Source organism: Triturus cristatus, chromosome 10, assembly GCF_964204655.1.
Source record: "Triturus cristatus chromosome 10, aTriCri1.1, whole genome shotgun sequence".
Lineage (NCBI taxonomy): Eukaryota > Metazoa > Chordata > Amphibia > Caudata > Salamandridae > Triturus > Triturus cristatus.
This window is the reverse complement of record NC_140593.1, coordinates 1,051,863,200-1,051,881,438: the sequence shown is the minus strand read 5'-3', so window position 1 is coordinate 1,051,881,438 and position 18,239 is coordinate 1,051,863,200. Positions and strand designations below refer to the sequence as shown.

The window sequence follows — 18,239 nt, the reverse complement described above, 5'->3', positions numbered from 1 at the left end:
CATTCTCGTAAACCTTCAAGGAAAAACAGTCTCCTCCTTATTTCTCCTCCAGTACCTCTTCGGTTGTGATGCTCTTCGATTTTGATGATCTTCGACAAACTTTTTCTGAAACTTCTTCCATAACTTTTCCTCGTATTGGAGATCCTTCTGCAAGCATGCAGAACTAATGGCGGAAAAAAAAGAATCTGAAGATGGTGAACAAACGTGGGAGCTTCCGGTGGAAGCAGTACGACGTCACAGGGGACACCAAATGGAGGTCTGTTGACGCCCACCAACAAACAAAAATCTGAAAGAGAAGAACTACAAGATAATGGAGAATTACGGACCCAACCACTATATGGTGGAATAATGCACAGCGTGTGAATCCAGGAAAGATTCATGCTGCAAAACACGTTATGCACGAGTTAAAAGGACAAGTTACTTGCCTTTGGTAATGCCTTATCTGGTATCTAGCCGCATATTCCTTACCTTTGAATTTTCCCCAGGCATCAGACTGGATCCGGAATGCTCCAGAAAATCTTTTGGATCTAGTAGGATGCCTGGGGATAATTCAAAGGTAAGGAATCTGCGATTAGAAGTCTCTATCAGATATGTGCTTTCATGGGCTGTGTTAGGACCAGGTACAGTTTCCATCTAGGTGTTTGGCTGCATTGGGGGATGCTATTCTATTTGTTCTCTAGAAATCGTTTGAGGACTGGTGCAGTGAAGAAACTTCCCCAAAATCTTCCAGTAGTATATGTCACTATGGCTGCCAAGTGTGCCTTGAGTGAGGGCAGGAAACCTCCTCATCCAGTGAGTGTCCGGTACCAGACTACTGCAGTGTCAAGTAGTCAGTCATTATTGAGCCCTTTTCTGTTACAGCAATGGTTGGCTTTCTGGTTTCAAGTATCTCCATGGATCTTGCTGGCAGATCTCAGTGATCAGCTCAGGCTAGCTGATTCTTGTTGATATACCCGACACCGCTTTGCCCCCCCCCCCCCCCGTATGGTCAATAGGTCCTACCAACTAGTTTGCCTAGCCCACTGCTGTGGTGCTATTAAGAATAGCACAATTTCATATGCCTGAATTTCTGTTTTGCCAGTGGTATCAATGGCATTGGGGGGGGAAGGCAGACTAACTTCCCTGACCATTTTATTGACAGGACATCCCTATTGACTGGGAGATGGTTACCTGGATTCGAACCTATGGCACTTTGCATTTTATATTTTCTTGGGGTGCAAATACGTCGGTATGTGATGTGACTGAATTCTGAAAGATGTCCTCCTCCTAAAAACTGTTACTTTAATTTTCAAGTATGTGAGGCGTTTGCCTGTGTGCTTCCATCTTTTGTGCATGCAGTAGGTGCTTCACTACTTGAGTTATACCTCTTTGAACAGCTCACTTATATGTGTCCCGTGCTCCCTTCCCCCAGATCCAATCTCAGGCCTACTCTTCTATATTAAACCCACCCTTTTCTGAGGCTTTCTCGCACCTGCACCCTGATCACTGTCAGTGTTGATTCCTAGGGCTCGCCTCCTACGGTGTCTTTTAGTCTAGATCTATGGGACTCTTTCAGCTTCTGGCTACCTTTTATTACAGAACCTTTCTTCATGAAAGTCTTCCCTAGAGTAGATCTGACATCGTTCAAGGAGGAACAAGGGACCAAATGGTCACCCCCCCCCCCCCCCCCACCCCCAATAAAAAAGCGAGTAAAAGACCCAATTCCAGATGGCAGAACAATGCACAGCATGTAAATCCAGCAAAGATTCATGCTGCACTTTTGTTTTATTTTTATTTTTTTTATCGGGGCGTTGAAGACTGACTATTGTTGAAGACCCTCAATAAGTAATAGGCTATTGCTGCAGGCAAGGACTTTTAAAGAGGCAGATGGGCCATAATTATATTGTAACATTCTAATGAAAGAAGTAGGTTCTTAAATCCAACTGGGCAAAACTGAAAACAATAATTGGAATGTTGCAGCAGAAGGTCTATACTCCTGGTTATTGGTTTAAATTGAGATGCAAAATTCTAATGTTATGCTCATCAACTGACAGACCTGCTCTGCATTTCACTAACAGTTTGACAGTTTCTACCTCTAGAGAATGAAACATGTATACACTGGTTATCATCAGATCCCGCCACACCCACCATTCCAGATTCCAGCCTTACTTTCTGCTCTTGCTTTCACTCTTCCCTCGCTCCAGAGAGGGTGAGAGCACGTGTGATCCATGCTTCCGCTTCTTGGGCCTTCCAGGGCCTCTTCTTGCCAAACTTCTACTCTTCTCATCACGCTTGTCGCTAAAAAGTAACATATGCCCTTAATTTTTACCCAAAGCAAGACAATGGTTTGTAGATTCAAGCAAAACACTTCAACTGGGTTTCAAGTGTAACCTGAGCCCTTTACTATTCAGTTTTTGGACTGCAATCCTAAACTTCGCGGTTTCTCCCAATTGGGATTCACATTGCACACTGCTTACCATCTCTGCATTTAACTGCTAAGATTTTAAGAGCCTAAGTTAGAGACAGTTATTACATCAGATATCGAATTACTATAGAACACAAAAACAGTGCCTCTGGAAGATGGCATAAAATATTTCAAACTATTACGTTCAGGTGAGAAGCAGTGGTGGCTGCCTCTGAACAGAGGTAGTAGGGCGGGGGTGGTGGGTAAAAATGTTTTTTTTTTTAAATCAACTTACCTTCTCCGCTGCCACCGCACGCTTCTCCTTTCCAGGCTTCCAGACTCTCCAAGCCAATCATGACTCTGCCTGAGCAGCGTCGCAATTGGTCTGAGCGGCCTGTTTGGCTGCTCAGGCAGTGCCTGGGGAGGCTGGGCATGTTCTCCACGGGGCTGTACAACACAGCCCAATGGAGGACATTCCAAGTGAGCATGACAGTTTGGCCGGCGCTAGAGGGTCAGTCAAGCTGCCATGCGCACGTTGGGAGGGAGTGCAAACCACTTGTGCTCCCTCTGCGGCAAGCCCTGCTCGCCCAACCTGGCTGGAGCAAAGAAAAATAAAATTATAACTTTTTTTATTGTAATTTTATTTATATTTTGCACTCCTCAAGGAGCAGTGGGGCGACGCTCCTCCGCCTTAGCAGAGGAGCCGCCACTGGTGAGAAGTCCTGATTGTGGTTATAAAATAAGCCAGTGCACAGTCTGCTATAAGATTAAAGAAATCTGTGGCTGTATACTAAATGGGTTGAAACACCTTATGGCTGGGCTCTTGTGTGTAGTAAACATATTTTAAAGCCAGGGTGCCATTAAAAGAATCCTTGTTAATTTGAGTAAGCACAACTCACTCAGAGTCTCTCCGCCGCTGCAGTTTCACCAGTTCCCGCTGCTTGTCCTTGTAGCGCCTCTGCAGCTCCGCCAGCTGCACCCTGTAGTCCAGTTCCATGGCGTCCATGTTATCGATGGAGGACTTCATCAGGTACAACTGAAACCGAACAGAGCGGCGAGTAAATCATTCGCCATTTAATTGGGCCATCTTCTGTGCAACATTTGCAATGCATTTAGGGATTCATAAATATAGAGGGCACCAAATATGCGATATTCTGAACCCTACTGGCAATGTGTATAGGTGGCTTATTGGCATGCAATACTAAAATATAACGGAGCAGCAAAAGACAGAACATAAGTTGAGTGGCGGTGGCACAGTAGTAGTAGTAGTAGTAGTAGTAGTAGTAGCAGCAGCAGCGTACCAGTATGGAGTCCACTTAACAGAGGTTCAGATGAACCAAATACAGTGAACGCGTTCAACAGGAGACAACTTTGCCAAAATGTTTGAGGGCGGTAGCTACGGATTACATGGTCCTTGAACATGATGGAAGAAAGGAAACAGAGTTTGCTAAGTAACTCCCACTTTACGAAATGTAATGCCAGTTGCAAGGGCGGGTAGTGTACAATTTGCTATACTGCAAGGAGTCAAAGTTTGAGACCGCTGAGTTGGGGAGTAGCTGCATTACTAGAAGACTTCTTAACATCGGCCTGGGCCATTGCATGGTGTTCTAGGAGCCGGAAGCAAGCACAGCGTGTTGTGTTAGTGTGGGAATGAGATACCTGCAGGAGACCGGTTTTAATCAAGTAGCAGCAGCTTTGTTCCAACTTCAGCTGTTCGGGGGAATGCTGCCACCTTGTGGCTAGCAATATAAAACTAAAAATAGTTAAAACATAGCGAGTATCAAATACACCGACTATGGAACATCGATAGACTTATCCAATGAGGGGGTAGGGAGAGAGGCGGGGCGGCACTGGCTGGGGAAAGCGCCCCTGGACAATAAATCATGCCAAGAATACAGTACAAATAAGCACCTTAGTCTCAGGTGTGTCGCTCTGGAGTTTCATATTAACCATTAATCACAGGAAACCACTTTAAGTGGAAAACCCTGAAAGCCAGATAGCAACCGGACTTTAACATCATATGTACGAGTGCCTTATCTTGGTACCAGCTTCCATTTTTCCCCCCTGAGAGCAATGAGAGCAATGCTGAAGCAAGGTGAAGAAAAGCTCAAACAGCAACCTTGAATCTTCCCCTCTCTAGGAAGAAATAAAGATTTTCAGAATACGAAAGACCATGCGTTAATTCTGCTAAGTGTGATGAAACACTCTTGTTTGAAAATGTGATACTCGCAGCATGGAGGAACGCAAAATAAATGTGGAGGACAAGGGAAGTCTTAGAAAAAAAAAGCTTTCCTAAAAATGAACCATTTATTCACAAGAGTAAGGCCCTCAAAACCCAGGGAAGTCAGTGCACTAAACTATCTCCTAGGGGGGGGGGGGGGCACTTGCCAAATATTTTTTATTCATGTAACAAACTGCGCCCATCTAAAGAGATCATTCACAGAGCATTTGCCTAGAACGTTTTATTCATTTTCCATGAATCACCACCAAACACGCCTGCAGAATGTTTTCCCTAGAACGCGGAAATAACACGAACATGCATTTTCAAATCAGGTTAATGATTCACGTAGTATAAACATAAAACTCAAGGAAAATGCTCTAAAAATATAAATCAGATCCCTAGAGGAGCACTGTAAAACGCTCTGTGAGTTGTGAATATAAAGGGAGAGCTTCCCCAACTCCACCAAAGAGGGGGTCCGGTCACTATGGGGTACGACCCCATCAAGGAACAGGGCTCCCTTTACATCATCGAGGCACCTCTTGAAGGCGCTGGCCTAGGGCCTGGGAGAGGGAGCACGGTTTCTTCATGGTAGTCAGAACTGATGGAGGGAAGGAGGCCTAGGCGGACTGCGGCTTTGTTCAGATATCCAGACCAGCGGCTTCAGAGTCCGATCAGGGGTCTCCGTGTTCAACCCGCCCCCGGGGGAAGGCCATGCGCCACTCACCAGCTCTTCATTTCTTTGATGACAACTATCGGGAGGATGCCCAGCTAGGCACTCTGTTAAAAACTTTCAATTCTTAAGTCCGCTTCGCCATCTCCGGATTTCACGGCAGGTAAAGGGGCTCAATACATGTAGTATTTGCGGCTCTCTGGGGAAAGGGGGGCAGGCATCCCATGATCTAACTTTGAACTTAGGACTCCCCAAAATAATGCTGAAGGTCAGAAAGCGGGCGCCTCTATTATCAGCATCGTGGGGCGTATTTACCTCGCTGCTCCCTTCCCACACCCGACAGGGGAGCACTTTTGGGTAAACGAAGGGTCATTGCCAAGGCCATTTGAGAAGGTCCGCTTATTTTCCTTCTGATTGAAGAACGTGTTTTGTAGCATTTGCGAATGTGCCCCGTGCCCTTTCCACCCCAGCCTCCCAACTCCCAGGTCCAGCATGGGACCCACTTACCGGCTCTTCCTTTTTCTGCATCCAGCTGTACTTCTTGTTGGGATTTAACTCCCGAGGCAGCCGGAGCGAGCATTTCTTCAAGCTGTCCTCCGTCGGACCGGCAAGGACCTCCATCAGCATCTGCGCACTGGCCGCCAGCAGGCTCTGCAGGCAAGGGCGGAACGCCACGCTTCCCAGACCTGTGGGCGATCAAGTTTAGGATGAAGCAAGTACTCCACCATAGAATGCACCCCACATCACAACCCGCGTTTAACCTCCCTCCACCTAGATTCATTGTGCTTTCTGTTCATCGCTGCTTCAAAATCGTTCAAAACAATGCTCGTCTTAACATCACTGCTGAGATCTGCCTAGGTGACACACTCTAGTTATGAAGTTTAGATTGCAGGTGACAAAGACAGTGGGTCTCCAAGGAGTAGAACATTTATTTATTTGCTATATCTGCGGCAGATAAACTATTCATTTCACTCCTTTCCTTGGGGTCTTTTCAGCGGTGTGGATCAGAACCCAAGAGACGAAGCACTTTACATTAACATATCACTCAGTATGAAGCGGATTAGCGCAGCAGAAAATGTAGACGGTTCAAAGGGTTATCTATGTAAACATAGTATATTAGCTAGAAGGATGTGTGAAGGGAGAGTGTGTGTAAGGCAACACAATTGTATAGTCCAATTGCTATTGGGTCTGGACTCCTAATAAGGGAAATTCAACACAGAGTGCAAGTTCTTTATCAACTATTCAGAGCTTCGTGTTTAGAATGTTTTTAAACTGGGATATCAATTCTACTGAATCAATTTTCCTATCAAGGGTCACTGTAGAACAGGCCATAGATATACCTTCAAAATGCAATCTGGGCAAACAATGAAATGTTATTTTTCTACAGCTGCCCATTGCGCAGGATATTGAAGCTCGTGATCCAGGAGATCAACAAAGTCTGGTCATTCACGGCATGAGTGTAAGATTACACAGGCCTGTCCTGCTATTTAGAAAAATGGCAGGAATGCAAAATTCAGTGACGTAGCCCAAGTTAAAAAAAATAAATAAAAAAAAATAAAAACTTACTTAGCATTTCTTGCTTCCTTTTTTCAAGCTCCATCTCGGCAATTTCGCTCAGCAGGGAGATTCCGTTAAGGACGGAGGGGTCTAAGGAGGGCACGTCCTTATCTGTTTGGGTTGGTGTAACACTGATCATTGTACACATGGAAAGGGCCTCTGGCATTTCTGTAGCGGCCACCAATGCATTCATGCCCGCAAGAGGATCCTCGGTTTTGATGTCAATTGAGTTTAAATTAGGGATTTGATATTGAATTGGTTCATCAACATAACAGTCAATGTCTGGAAGGGTCTCGCTTTCTTTAAAAGGCGCACTTGTACAATCCTCCTGCCTGCAAGAGTCTAAATCCTGGGTTAGATCTGGAACAGAAATAACGTTCTGCCCAGATGGACGTTCTAGTTCTAGCTCAGCTTGTTCAACGCCTGTCTCGGTTAGGGAGTTCAGAGAACGGGCAGGGCTGGGACAAACTCCTGGGCCACTACCCTCCTCCTCCTCAGCCTCTGGTTCTAAAGGGCAAGCCACTTCATGATAGTCCGGCAGAGAGGGCGTTTGAGGGGAAGGTGGACTTTCCACAAAAGCACTTTTTGCATCCTCCTGCTGTGCGGAGAGGCTCGAGCGGTCTGTGTTTTCTATGGAATCCATGACGGTGTCCTGGAATTCTGTGCTTTGCTCACTGAGGTCTTTCTGTTGCTCCTTCATCTCAGAGTCTTCAGACACTTCCTCAGTTTTGACTCTTTGCTCCAAAGTTTCTGACTCATTCAAAGGATCCAACATTTTTGTGGAGACAACCTGGGTTGGTGTTAAGCCCGGAGAAGTTTGCATATGTTCAGGGCTTTCGGTGGCCATTGGTACATCTGGAGCCAATCCTTCTGCATCGGCAGCTGCAGTAGGTTGGAGGAGGTATGGATAAGGTCTTCTGAAGGATGAGGGAAGAGACTGGAACGAATATCCCGGAGGCATTTCTAAGAAAGAGAAGAAAGGGCGAATGTGAATTGAAAAAATGTCAACTAATATCGCTTATGAGTAATCACCCACAGTTTTAGTGTAAACAGAATTGGGATTAGGAAAGAAGGCTAGATTCCCATAGTATATCAAATTTGCTAATGTCTGTCCTTGCGTGTTTTTCATTGTAACAATGAAGACAATTGGCAGAGACTAAAAGCACGCATCAAGCACAGTAGCAGGTCCTATATCTTACCAGGAAACAGAGCATCAAATGGAGTGGAGGCTTCCTTTTCAAGATCCAAGTCTTTCTTGACCAGATCCTCTGGAACTTCTTCCTTCGGTGGAATTGGCGGAGTAGGTGGTGGTGGGGAGGCAAGTGCTGGGCTGGACTGGCGAGATCTGGGCGTAGCAGGGTAGGAGTAAGCGGTCTGCATAGATTGCTCTTCCAGTTTGTGAATTACCTCTGCTTTGAGCACTGCCATAGGTGAGCAGAGAGGAGAGACGGCAGGAGAGTGAACTACCTTGCTGCTGTAAGACACAGAGGCAGATGGAGACACAGCATGCGATTTCCTTTGCAAATGTCCAGAGCTGGAAGAGGTTATTCCCTGTTTACTGCTTTCAGAAGTCCTTTTAGAAATCTTTTCTTCAATTTCCATACGCTGCTCATTGGCTTTTAATCTTTCCTGTTTTAGGCAGAGAATGAAATGCAGGGCAAGATTAGTCATGAGTAGATACAAGTTACCTTAGACTGTGAACAATAATCTATATTGCATTTTTTTTTTACCTACATAAGCTCCTACCAATGGCATCTCTACTTTCTTGAATGAATGGATGCCAACCAAGCGCTTTGGTTAACACAGTTAAGTGAAAAACAAGCACTTCTAAAGACCAGAGGGAAATTCACATGAAAAAGAACCGATGAGAAAAACATTTACAGATGAAGGATGTGCTGCATCGGGCATTGTTATGAAGCTGAAGGAACCTTTGTCAAATTGATCTTCACACCACCAAAAAATAAGAATCTTCAGCAATGCATTCAGAAACATTCTGCAGACATTTACAGAGTAACCAGTGTCCACATCAAATGTTACAGTGCGATTTCAGACACCACGATGAATTCCAGTGTTTGCTAAATGGGTGTTCACAACTTTTTTCCATGGCTCGCATGCAGTTTACAATGTACTCTAGGCGAACACGGCTCAAGTGGTGAACGTTTGACTGTGGCTAAGGTCTGAGGTGGAGAAGATCCACTTACCTTGGGATGCTGTAATGATGAATCTCTCAACGCCTCAGACACAGAGTCACACCTGAAACCCTCCCGCTTGCCCTTTGTTGGAGCAGAATGCGTCTGCCTTGAATCCATGGTCATCGGGCTGTCCTGTAAAAAATTGGAACAGCGATTTTTGGCAATTGGACTTGGAACTTTAGCAGAAAGGTGTCTGCATTGTCCTCTTTGTAAAGGTTTGCCAGAAGTGCTCAAATATCTTTATTTCCATTTCATAGTAGGTCAGGGGAAAAAAAAAAACAAGTCCCACAGAGATTCATCACAGCAGCTCCCAGGTAAGCGTCATGTCCTCATCCAAATAGCATGATCGTGGCTTGGTATCTTTAATAAAGCATTCCTCATTACAGTCGCCTTGCCTCAGGGCTTACTAACAGATCGGCGGCGAGGATTGCAATGATGCACTCTTGGCATTACTAAAGCATGGAGTGATGTAAAATAAGCATGAATGGCCCACGATGGAAAGAATTTTGAACTTAAGGAACTATTAAAAGCACTAAAAGAGATCACTAATATTACCGGGCCTATAAACATGCCAAGGCATTTCCATACCAATAGCCTGAATAAAAGGGACATAGCACTTTAGTTACGGGAAGTCAGCATAGTAGGTCAATAATCATCTTAAAGAACTATTACCCAATACATTTCCATAGTATGTCTAGATAGTTATTTATTCACGTAACTAATTAAACCCAGTTACACATTGTGGATGCAAGAAACCTTCCACAGATATGGTCAAGAGATTTTTTTTTTTTTATCACAGGAAACAGTCTTCCCATATTTATGGGACAATGTTACTTACCCTGTAACCATCTACTGGTAGAGTTTAGAGCTGTAGATTCACATGCTCTGCATACTCCTGATATACTGTAGTCAGATATAGTTGTATGGAAGCATACGCTAACGCTGCATTATAAAGGTGTAGAAGGTAGGAAATAATATCCAGCATGAAAACTGTAGAAGGATCCATCATTTGGAAAAACAGTAGTACATACAACTCATTTAGCTGTGTAGCAAGTACGAATAGCTGGTTTGCTAGCCACCTGCAGAATTGCCATGCATTCTTGTAGGAGGTGAAGGTACCTGAACTCCCAAGTACTCTGGTGCCAAAGTACTAGAGGGAGTTATTTGGGGTTAAAATGTCAGAGACGGTCCTAATGCTGAGTGGGAAGCAGGCTGGGAGCTTCTTGCGAGGGAGGATTGATCTCTAGAAGTATTGAGAAATATGGCTGCAGAGTCCATGTTGGTGGAACTAGCTGTATCTTCCTGACAATATGCAGGCAGAGAGAAAAGGGTGGAAAAGCATAAGCAGCTATCTCTGATCAATTAATCCATAGAGCATTGCCTTTCGATTGGAGGTGTGGGTAAATGGTGGAAAAGAATTGGCATTTTGAGTGGCAAACAGATCTATTGTAAGAGTCGCCAATGGTGGAAATTCTTTTGAAGGACTTTTGGGGGAAGCTTACACTTGTGTACTTATGGATGGGTCCTGCTGAGCAGGTCTGCAAAGAATTAGTGGTCCAGTCCAGGAAAACACTGTGCCAAGAAATTAATGTTGTGGTGGGGTGCCCAATGCCAAATCTCATGTGCTAGCTGTAAAATCTTGTAGGAGTAGGTCCCTCCCTGCTTCTTGATATAAAACATGACAGTCACGTGGTTTGTCTTTATGAGAGCAGTTTTGCTCTGGAGAATTGGAAGAAATGCTTTGAGGGCCAATTTGATGCTAGGAGTTCCAAGTATTTGATGTGGCAACCTTGACGTGGAGAATACCAGGAACCATGGATTGTTATGTGGTGAAGTTGGGGACCCCCACCCTATATGAGAGGAATCTGGGGTAATAGTCACTTGCAGAATGGGTTCAGAAAGGGCCTGCATGTAAAGCCATCCAGCCCAATAGTTTTAGCACTGTTTGTACAGGGATGGAGAGCAGTCTTTGAAAAAGAGGCAGCAGCTGCTGGAGTGCCATCACCATCTCTGGGGTTTTGTATGCCTTGCCAGTCTTTGCATCTAGGAACGTCCTTAAGAAAGTTGGAGTTTGCTAGGATTGGAGAGTCAACTTTTTCGCTATTATGATAACGCCTAGTACGAGCAGTTTGCATGTGTGACATGCATTATGCTCACCTGGCTGATAAGCAGCAGTCTGGGTAGATGAACACATGAATAACGTGAGCGTAGATGTGGTGCAATGACTTCCAGGTACTGGACAACCATGGCCTCCTGGATGTCAATTCCACAGATCTGAGGTGTATCAAATAGCCCCTCACGCGGAGTGCTGAAAAGCTCACACCACCTATCTATTCCGTTCAAGGGTTTTCTTGCAAAGGAATGCAGGGCAGGCCAACTATGCTCCGAGAAGAGGTACTAATGACCTATTGGGTCAGTCAGACTAGGCGCACTTTACATTGCACTCAGGACAAAAGTAGAAAGGAGTTTGCGCCATTACTAAGTTCTCAGCGCATTCGCGATATTCACCTCTAGGGCTTCTAGTGGTAAACATTGAGTCAATACCGAAGGAAGTATGGATGTACTCGGTGAGAACTCGAAGGAAAAATGTAAACTCTTGGATGTGACTGTCTATGTAGCCCCAGAAACCAAAACTGAACCGAACTGCGTTCTTGTTGTGATTTAAAACTTGGCTTCGGAGCAGCATCTGAGCTGGATGGCGGAAGAAAACAAACAGTTTGTAGAAAAGAAGAAAAAAAATATGTCCATGACAACTGTTTTTAATTTGGGAGCACAACGAATTTATTTCCCTTCTCTGGTAAAATACTGCTAATATTCGTCAGAGTAGGTGACCTTCCTCAGAACCACTACCATGACAAGCTTGGTTTTGTGAAGTTGAAGTCAATGGCTTACTTAGTTCATAAAAACTTGCACCAAACGTATACTCAATTCCCTCTACCAGTTTCCGTTTTGAAATCCTCCCTGTAACCATCTCATACAAGAACATTCTCAGTTTGTGTTTTGCGCTCTGATGTTGCAAGATGTACGACTAGATACACAGGACTGAAAACAAAGCTTTGATTGAAATGCCTCATTTTACCAACCATCACTTAAATCGGTACTCATTTAGTCAAAACTTAATTCTTAGTAAAAGTAGACTAGTGGACATTTAAACGTGTGGAAAATTTAGATTACCAGAACAATTGCATAGGCTTACCAAGATTGCTAAGGTATTAGGAAAACAGTTAAGTAACCTCCTTCCCAAATAACTGGTTGGCCTAAAAAGCAAGTTAGATGCCAACTAAGGGGACATGCCTATCGTGCTGGCGGCATTACGGTAAGGCTAGATTCAAGGCAGTAGCTGAAACAAAAGCTGCTACATAACACTGCAGACAATAGACGATCGACGGTCATCCAAATTCCTCGACATCCCCAATCTCTTAAGTGTATCCATTAAGTTTCACATCTCCAACTTTTTAGTTACAAAAAAATCATACTTATTACTTTAGTCACAAAGACTATATTAAAACCACAAAAAAGATCCAAAGTGGCAAACTGATGGCTGAATTTATTTTTGAGGTGTATATCAAATCTTTTTCTTTCCATCTTTGAAGCACGTCTTGGGACAAGAAAATCTAGCACTACGTGGTACATTTGAATGTAATTGATGCAGCATCAAAAACATTTTTACTTTGTGATTACAAGTGTAAATGCTTTCAATTGACCGATTGGCAATACAAGACAAAAAACAAATGAGGTCGTTCGGACTTACCACGAGCTGGGCACTCCTCTGCAGCTCCATGGCATGGGCTGCTTGTTGCTGTAGCAAGAAGAGTTCATGCTGCCGAAGTAACTGCTGGTGCGACAGGAGCTGGAGCTGATGTGCGTGCTGAAGAGAGCTTCTTGTATGTGGATACATAGCAGGCCAAAGAGGCGGCGCTCGATCCAGTAATTCAGCTAAATTCACAGAGAAGATACAACCCAGTTACCGCAGTGCAAGACCGTCTTGAGGGGCAAACTTGTTCATCACATTTGGATTTTTGACTTTCCATCAACCAGGCATGCGCCTTGCATGATCACATTTTTCAATCTCTGAACCCAATGCTTTTTTTCTTGGAACCTCATAGAACCATCCCCCTATAGGAAAAACAGTGAACTAAATTCATTTGACTCAATTGTTTTATTTGGGACCATCTTAGAATGGTCTGCATGGAAACGAGAACAACATATGTTGCCACTTGTTCTCTATTCTTAGTTTTGCATTTGTGAAGAATCTTTACATACTCCTTCACTTGCAGGAGTAGGTTGATCATTCCCAAGTAATTTTCAGCGGCAGAGCAGTGCAAGATGTAGAGCCGGCTCTGAAAAGTTGCAAGAATTAAGTTGTCAGAGCGCTCTGGAAGAAAAGTTAGAGGTGGGGAAAAAAGGATAAAGTCAACCAAGAGTACTGGCAAATAGAGCAGAATGTGGCCTCTAAGCCACAAGTATGAAGAACTGAATCAGAGCTACAGAAAGTGCTTCTTGACTAACAACCAGCTGCCACGCTCCAGGTTACGAGCGAATATGAAAAGGACCCGCAAGAAAAACGTTTGAGGAAAGCAGCTGATGCTCACTAAAGGGCAAAGTGTTGTATAGTTTCCAGAGAGCATAAGAATTTGCACCAAAAAAGGCAGCATAAAACTAGAGTGGTTGTCAGGAGGCAGGAAGTGAAACCAAATGGCCACAGCAAAAGCACTAGGCGCTCGCCAGTCTACTAGCAAATTGCACCAGCCTGCAAGAACACGGTGGCTGAGGGTGGGAGAAAAGCCTGGCTAACTCATACATGAAGGTAGAGGCAATGATGGTATCCCAAAGTTAAAAAAAAAAAAAAAAAAAAAAAAAAAAAAGAAGATTGGTGGACAGAACGGTGAACTCATTGCTACCTAACATTTGGACCTAAAGTAACAGTAGTTATAATGCGGATTTGAATATGCTGGCATCTAGGCAGCTTTTACTCTGGCACAAACATACTTCCTGCGTTTAAGAAAGCAAGACCAAACTCTGGTTCATGTCATGCAGTCATACGCTCATTTAGAGACAAAAAAAAAAAAAAGAATACATTAAGCTCCTCCATGACTTTACTACCAATTCAACATTTTATATATAGTTAACCACAGTCAGCATTCATATCCAATAAAACAGCTACATTATTAAGTTCGTTTTGTCCTGAGTGTAGAGTTTTGATCTGTTACACTCAACTAACTGAAAATATGCAGAGATGTACAAATATGGAAATTTTACATTCTGGAACTGCAACAAAAGTGAGATTTGGGTTTTAAGGCTGCACAAGCACATGATGTTATGTGCACACAGTACTCTTTATAAGGCTAGGCAGGTAGATAACTACATCATTTCTTTCACAATGAATAACCAAAGCAATGTTGGTTAGCTTTCCCCCTTAGTGATGCGGGCTTGGTAGTCAAGGAGTCGTCTTGCTTTCGAGATATCTAGAAATCATAGTTGACAGAGGCAATTCTTCCTAGTTTGATCTACGGATTATCATATTGCAAAATGTAAGCATATTATGTGGGTGGTAATGTATTGGCAACACGGGTATGGACATCAATGTTGAGTAATGGCATCCTTCAGAGATACAAAGCATGAGCACCAAGGGTTTGGATAAACATCTTTCAGGCTATGATGAATTACATTTTGTTTGCTTACTATAAACATTTCAAAGGGAAGATGGAAGACCTGCCGGTACCATTTCTAACTTGATAGTACCTCTCATACTTACCAAAGTGTGGCATGTGCTCAGTTGGGATCACCATGAATTGCCCAGATTGAGGATCTCTGATAAACTGGTAGGCCGCAGGGAGTGAGCCAGCCATGCTGGACGTGAAACCTGGTGCCATCCCTTGATGCAAGGAAGGCGGAGCCAAACCTAGTAAGAAAAACAATCCGCATTCGCCCATTACCTTCCAACTCCATGTTAAAAAAAAAAAAAAAACATTGTATATACATGGATTGACCGACTACTGACTGTGTGAACGTTAGCCACAATAAATCCTTCTGAGATACAAACATACATGTCGCTTGACAGCTTGGCCTGAATAGTGTTACTAATTTGGAGACTAACAATCCAAATCATGCTTTGCCAAAATCCCGTTTGATGTGGGCTAACTTTGTTAACATTTCGATAATCATCTACAGAGGAGCATAACCTATCTGGAAAACTACAAACTAAAATCAATTGTTTGCCCACCAAAAGGCAAAGTTTCTGAAACCCAATAAATGTCTTTCCTTCCTCTATTAGGTTTGCATATCTGGACGACGGAATAAAACGCAAAACCCACTCTTTTCAGCTTCTGAAATTAGACTGTAATTATTACATAAATGTATCGGAACATGCCCTGTTAAATGTTCATCAACCCGGCAACTGGGGTGCTGAAATATCGGATTAATGAAACTGATGTTTTCTACTTTTTGGCCCTCAACAGCTTCATTTCAGAACCTAGGTGTACTTGGCTTAGTAGCCCCTCCATTAAGAGCCACATAGTTGCTCAGCTAGGAGCCAAAGGGTAACCAGCAGTTCATTTTTATGTGGCTTTCCCGTAAGCTACTCAATTATTTACAAGTACCCTTCCATTAAAGGAGAATGTAGTGTGAAAACTGCTTAACTATAGTGTGCCATCCTATTGAAAATAAACCCACAAAATGAACTCCGTTGCAGCCAATAGACGTCCATATAATGAGAGGCATCTCAATTATTCCCCATTTTGTATCTACGAACACATGAATCAGGACTTCAAAAAAGTGGAATCACACCCAGATATAACCACAAGTTTGTTTCAATCAGACCAGTGATCCACTGAAGTCACTTAAGATTTTAAAACAGCTAATATGCTGCTGCTTACCATACGGGTGACCAGCTAACCACATGGATGGACTACCTGTCCTGGGTAGCCAATGTGGACCTGCGAGGTGAGAGGCAGGGTCGACAGGCCAGCGCCCTGCGCCAGTTAGTGACGGTCCACCTGTCACCATCAGGTTGGAGTTCAAACTGTTTGTGGTACAGCCAGCAGGGTGAAGACGTGCAAAATCAGCCAGTTCTTTGCTTTCTCTATATAAAGAGAAAAAAAATGGCACACATTTAGCACCATTGTTGTATGTGCTTAGAGCCTAAAAACATGCCTCATGAGATCTACCAGTTTAAACAACTTTGGGACCTTTCTAAAACTGCAAAATTGAGACAAAGGGTACGTTTTTCGCATTAAAGGAAAATGTGGTATGATTGTAAATGCAAAAATGGTATATTCTTTCTACCACCTCTGGCTGCCGTATGTGGTTGCCCCGGGGAATATTGGAATGCGAATGTGGAATGTAGTTTGAAGGGAGAAGCTGAAGACTGTTGGAGAGATCTATGTGGAGACCTATGCTGTGGTGAGTGATAAGGCAAAAAAAAATAAAAAAAATATATATATACACAAGTACTTCTCTCATTATTTTTCATGAAATTTCTACAAAAGTGTAGGAGGAGGTGGCATTTTAATGTGATTGGACCATTGAATTACGGTGGTGTGGCTAGGTATTGATTTGTCCTTATGGGCATGCTTTCAAGATGGCCAGAAGTTGGAGCGGTGCGTAAAATTACTGCTGCATCGGTGGTGAAGTTTTAACTGAAGTGTTTTCTAGGGAAGGAAGTCTGAAATGTATCCTTACCAATAAAGGTGTGCAATTGACTTCCAGGGAACTTGAAAAATTCTTGAATGAAAGTGGCATTCAGGATATGAAGTGTTCTTTGTATCATACCGAGACTAACGGCATGATTGAGAGGTTCAATTGTACATTACTTCAGTATTGGAGCTTTCATAGAGTCACATGCCTGAATCATTCCCCGTCGTCGAGAGGGGAGTCTCCGGTATATAAAAAAAGCAATGCTTAGTTGGATAGCAAACTGAAGAGAGACCTAGGCCCATTTCCCTTTTTGCAACCCATAACCTTCGTTATGTAAAAGAGACCAAATTTGTCCCTGAACCAATCAGAGCTTCTCACCCTCCAGAACACTCCTGAGAGAACCTTTTGCCCCTCAGATTTTCTACTGCACGTTGTGCTAGGGAGTCTCCTTTGAGCTCAGCTCAAATTCTACTTTAACTTGATTTGAGAACTTTGTTCTTAGAATTTCATCTGAATATATACTCTTCTTGGCTGCCTTCTACTTCATTCTTCTGAGAATGTCTGGAAAGGAGAAAAAAAGGTTTATTTAGAGCCTGTGCCACCTGTTCCAAGAAGAGGCTCTACACGGATGACCCTCATGCGGATTGTATTTACTGTCTTTATCCGGATCATCAAGCTAAAGACTGTAAGGTATGTTGTACCTTTTCAAGGAAAACCCTGAGGGATGTGAAGGGCGCCTTTTGATATGGCTTCAAAAGCTAAAGGCCAGAAAGGAGGTTATGTCCAGTGATAGTGATGAGGCATCCTCCTCTACATCTAGGAGATCTCAAAAGAGAAGAAAATCTCTTCATGCTCATTCCTCAGAGGAACGCCCTGAGAAGGCCCTCAAAAAGACCACTCAAGGGTCTTCAGGGAGCAGTCCCTCAAAATCTCCTCAGCCTAGAGAAAAGGAGTGTAAGGGACAGGCTTTGGGGGAAAAACCACCAAAAAAGACTAGTTCTGAGCCGTCAAAATCACCCCCTCAGGTCAAGGAACCCTTCAGAAAGCAGTCTTCTATGCCTCCTCAGGTAACATCCAAAAAACCTGCATCGTCGACGGGAGCGTCGACGAAGAAATCATCATAGTCTACAACGAAGATTGAGGTGAAGTTAGTTTCCAAGAAGCCATCATTGCCTGTGTCAGTTGACACAGTCGACGGCATCATCATCAACGATGGTTTCGACGCCGGTTAACAGACGACAGCGTCGAGGACTACTACTTCTACAACGACGATGACAGGGTCGACAGCGGGATCATCGTCAGCAACATCAACGGCGGTAACTGCCGTCGACGGCGGATACAGCAGTACGCTTGGTGTCGACGGCGGCATAAACTACGTTGGTGATCGACATCGATCTCGTTGACGAGAGAAAAAACACCAGAAAAGCTGGAAATTGTCAGGAAGAGGAGGATTACGCCAGAGATCGCCTCCCCAAGCAAAATGACTCCTCTTGTGCCATCACACCTGCTGAAGAGCAGGATTCAGAAGAAGAGGAAGATGAAGGACCCTTTGGATACGTCAGTAGCCCCTCGCAATTACAT

The 18,239-nt window shown here is 43.8% G+C and overlaps 1 protein-coding gene across 6 annotated transcripts in view; it reads right to left on the bottom strand.

The window, feature by feature from the left end:
• Positions 1-18,239, bottom strand: part of TNRC18 (trinucleotide repeat containing 18) — a 229,662-nt gene that overhangs the window by 138,115 nt on the left and 73,308 nt on the right. For 4 of the 6 annotated variants that reach the window (XM_085629167.1, XM_085629166.1, XM_085629168.1 and 1 more), the window contains exons 7-15: positions 15,899-16,104; positions 14,779-14,925; positions 12,775-12,959; positions 9,033-9,155; positions 8,031-8,460; positions 6,841-7,794; positions 5,782-5,960; positions 3,283-3,419; positions 2,149-2,277 (exon numbers count right to left, since the gene is read on the bottom strand). In XM_085629167.1, coding sequence (XP_085485293.1) covers positions 2,149-2,277; positions 3,283-3,419; positions 5,782-5,960; positions 6,841-7,794; positions 8,031-8,460; positions 9,033-9,155; positions 12,775-12,959; positions 14,779-14,925; positions 15,899-16,104 — 2,490 coding nt within the window. The remainder of the gene's footprint in view (positions 1-2,148; positions 2,278-3,282; positions 3,420-5,781; positions 5,961-6,840; positions 7,795-8,030; positions 8,461-9,032; positions 9,156-12,774; positions 12,960-14,778; positions 14,926-15,898; positions 16,105-18,239) is intronic. The other 2 variants (XM_085629169.1, XM_085629170.1) reach the window with 1 other exon arrangement.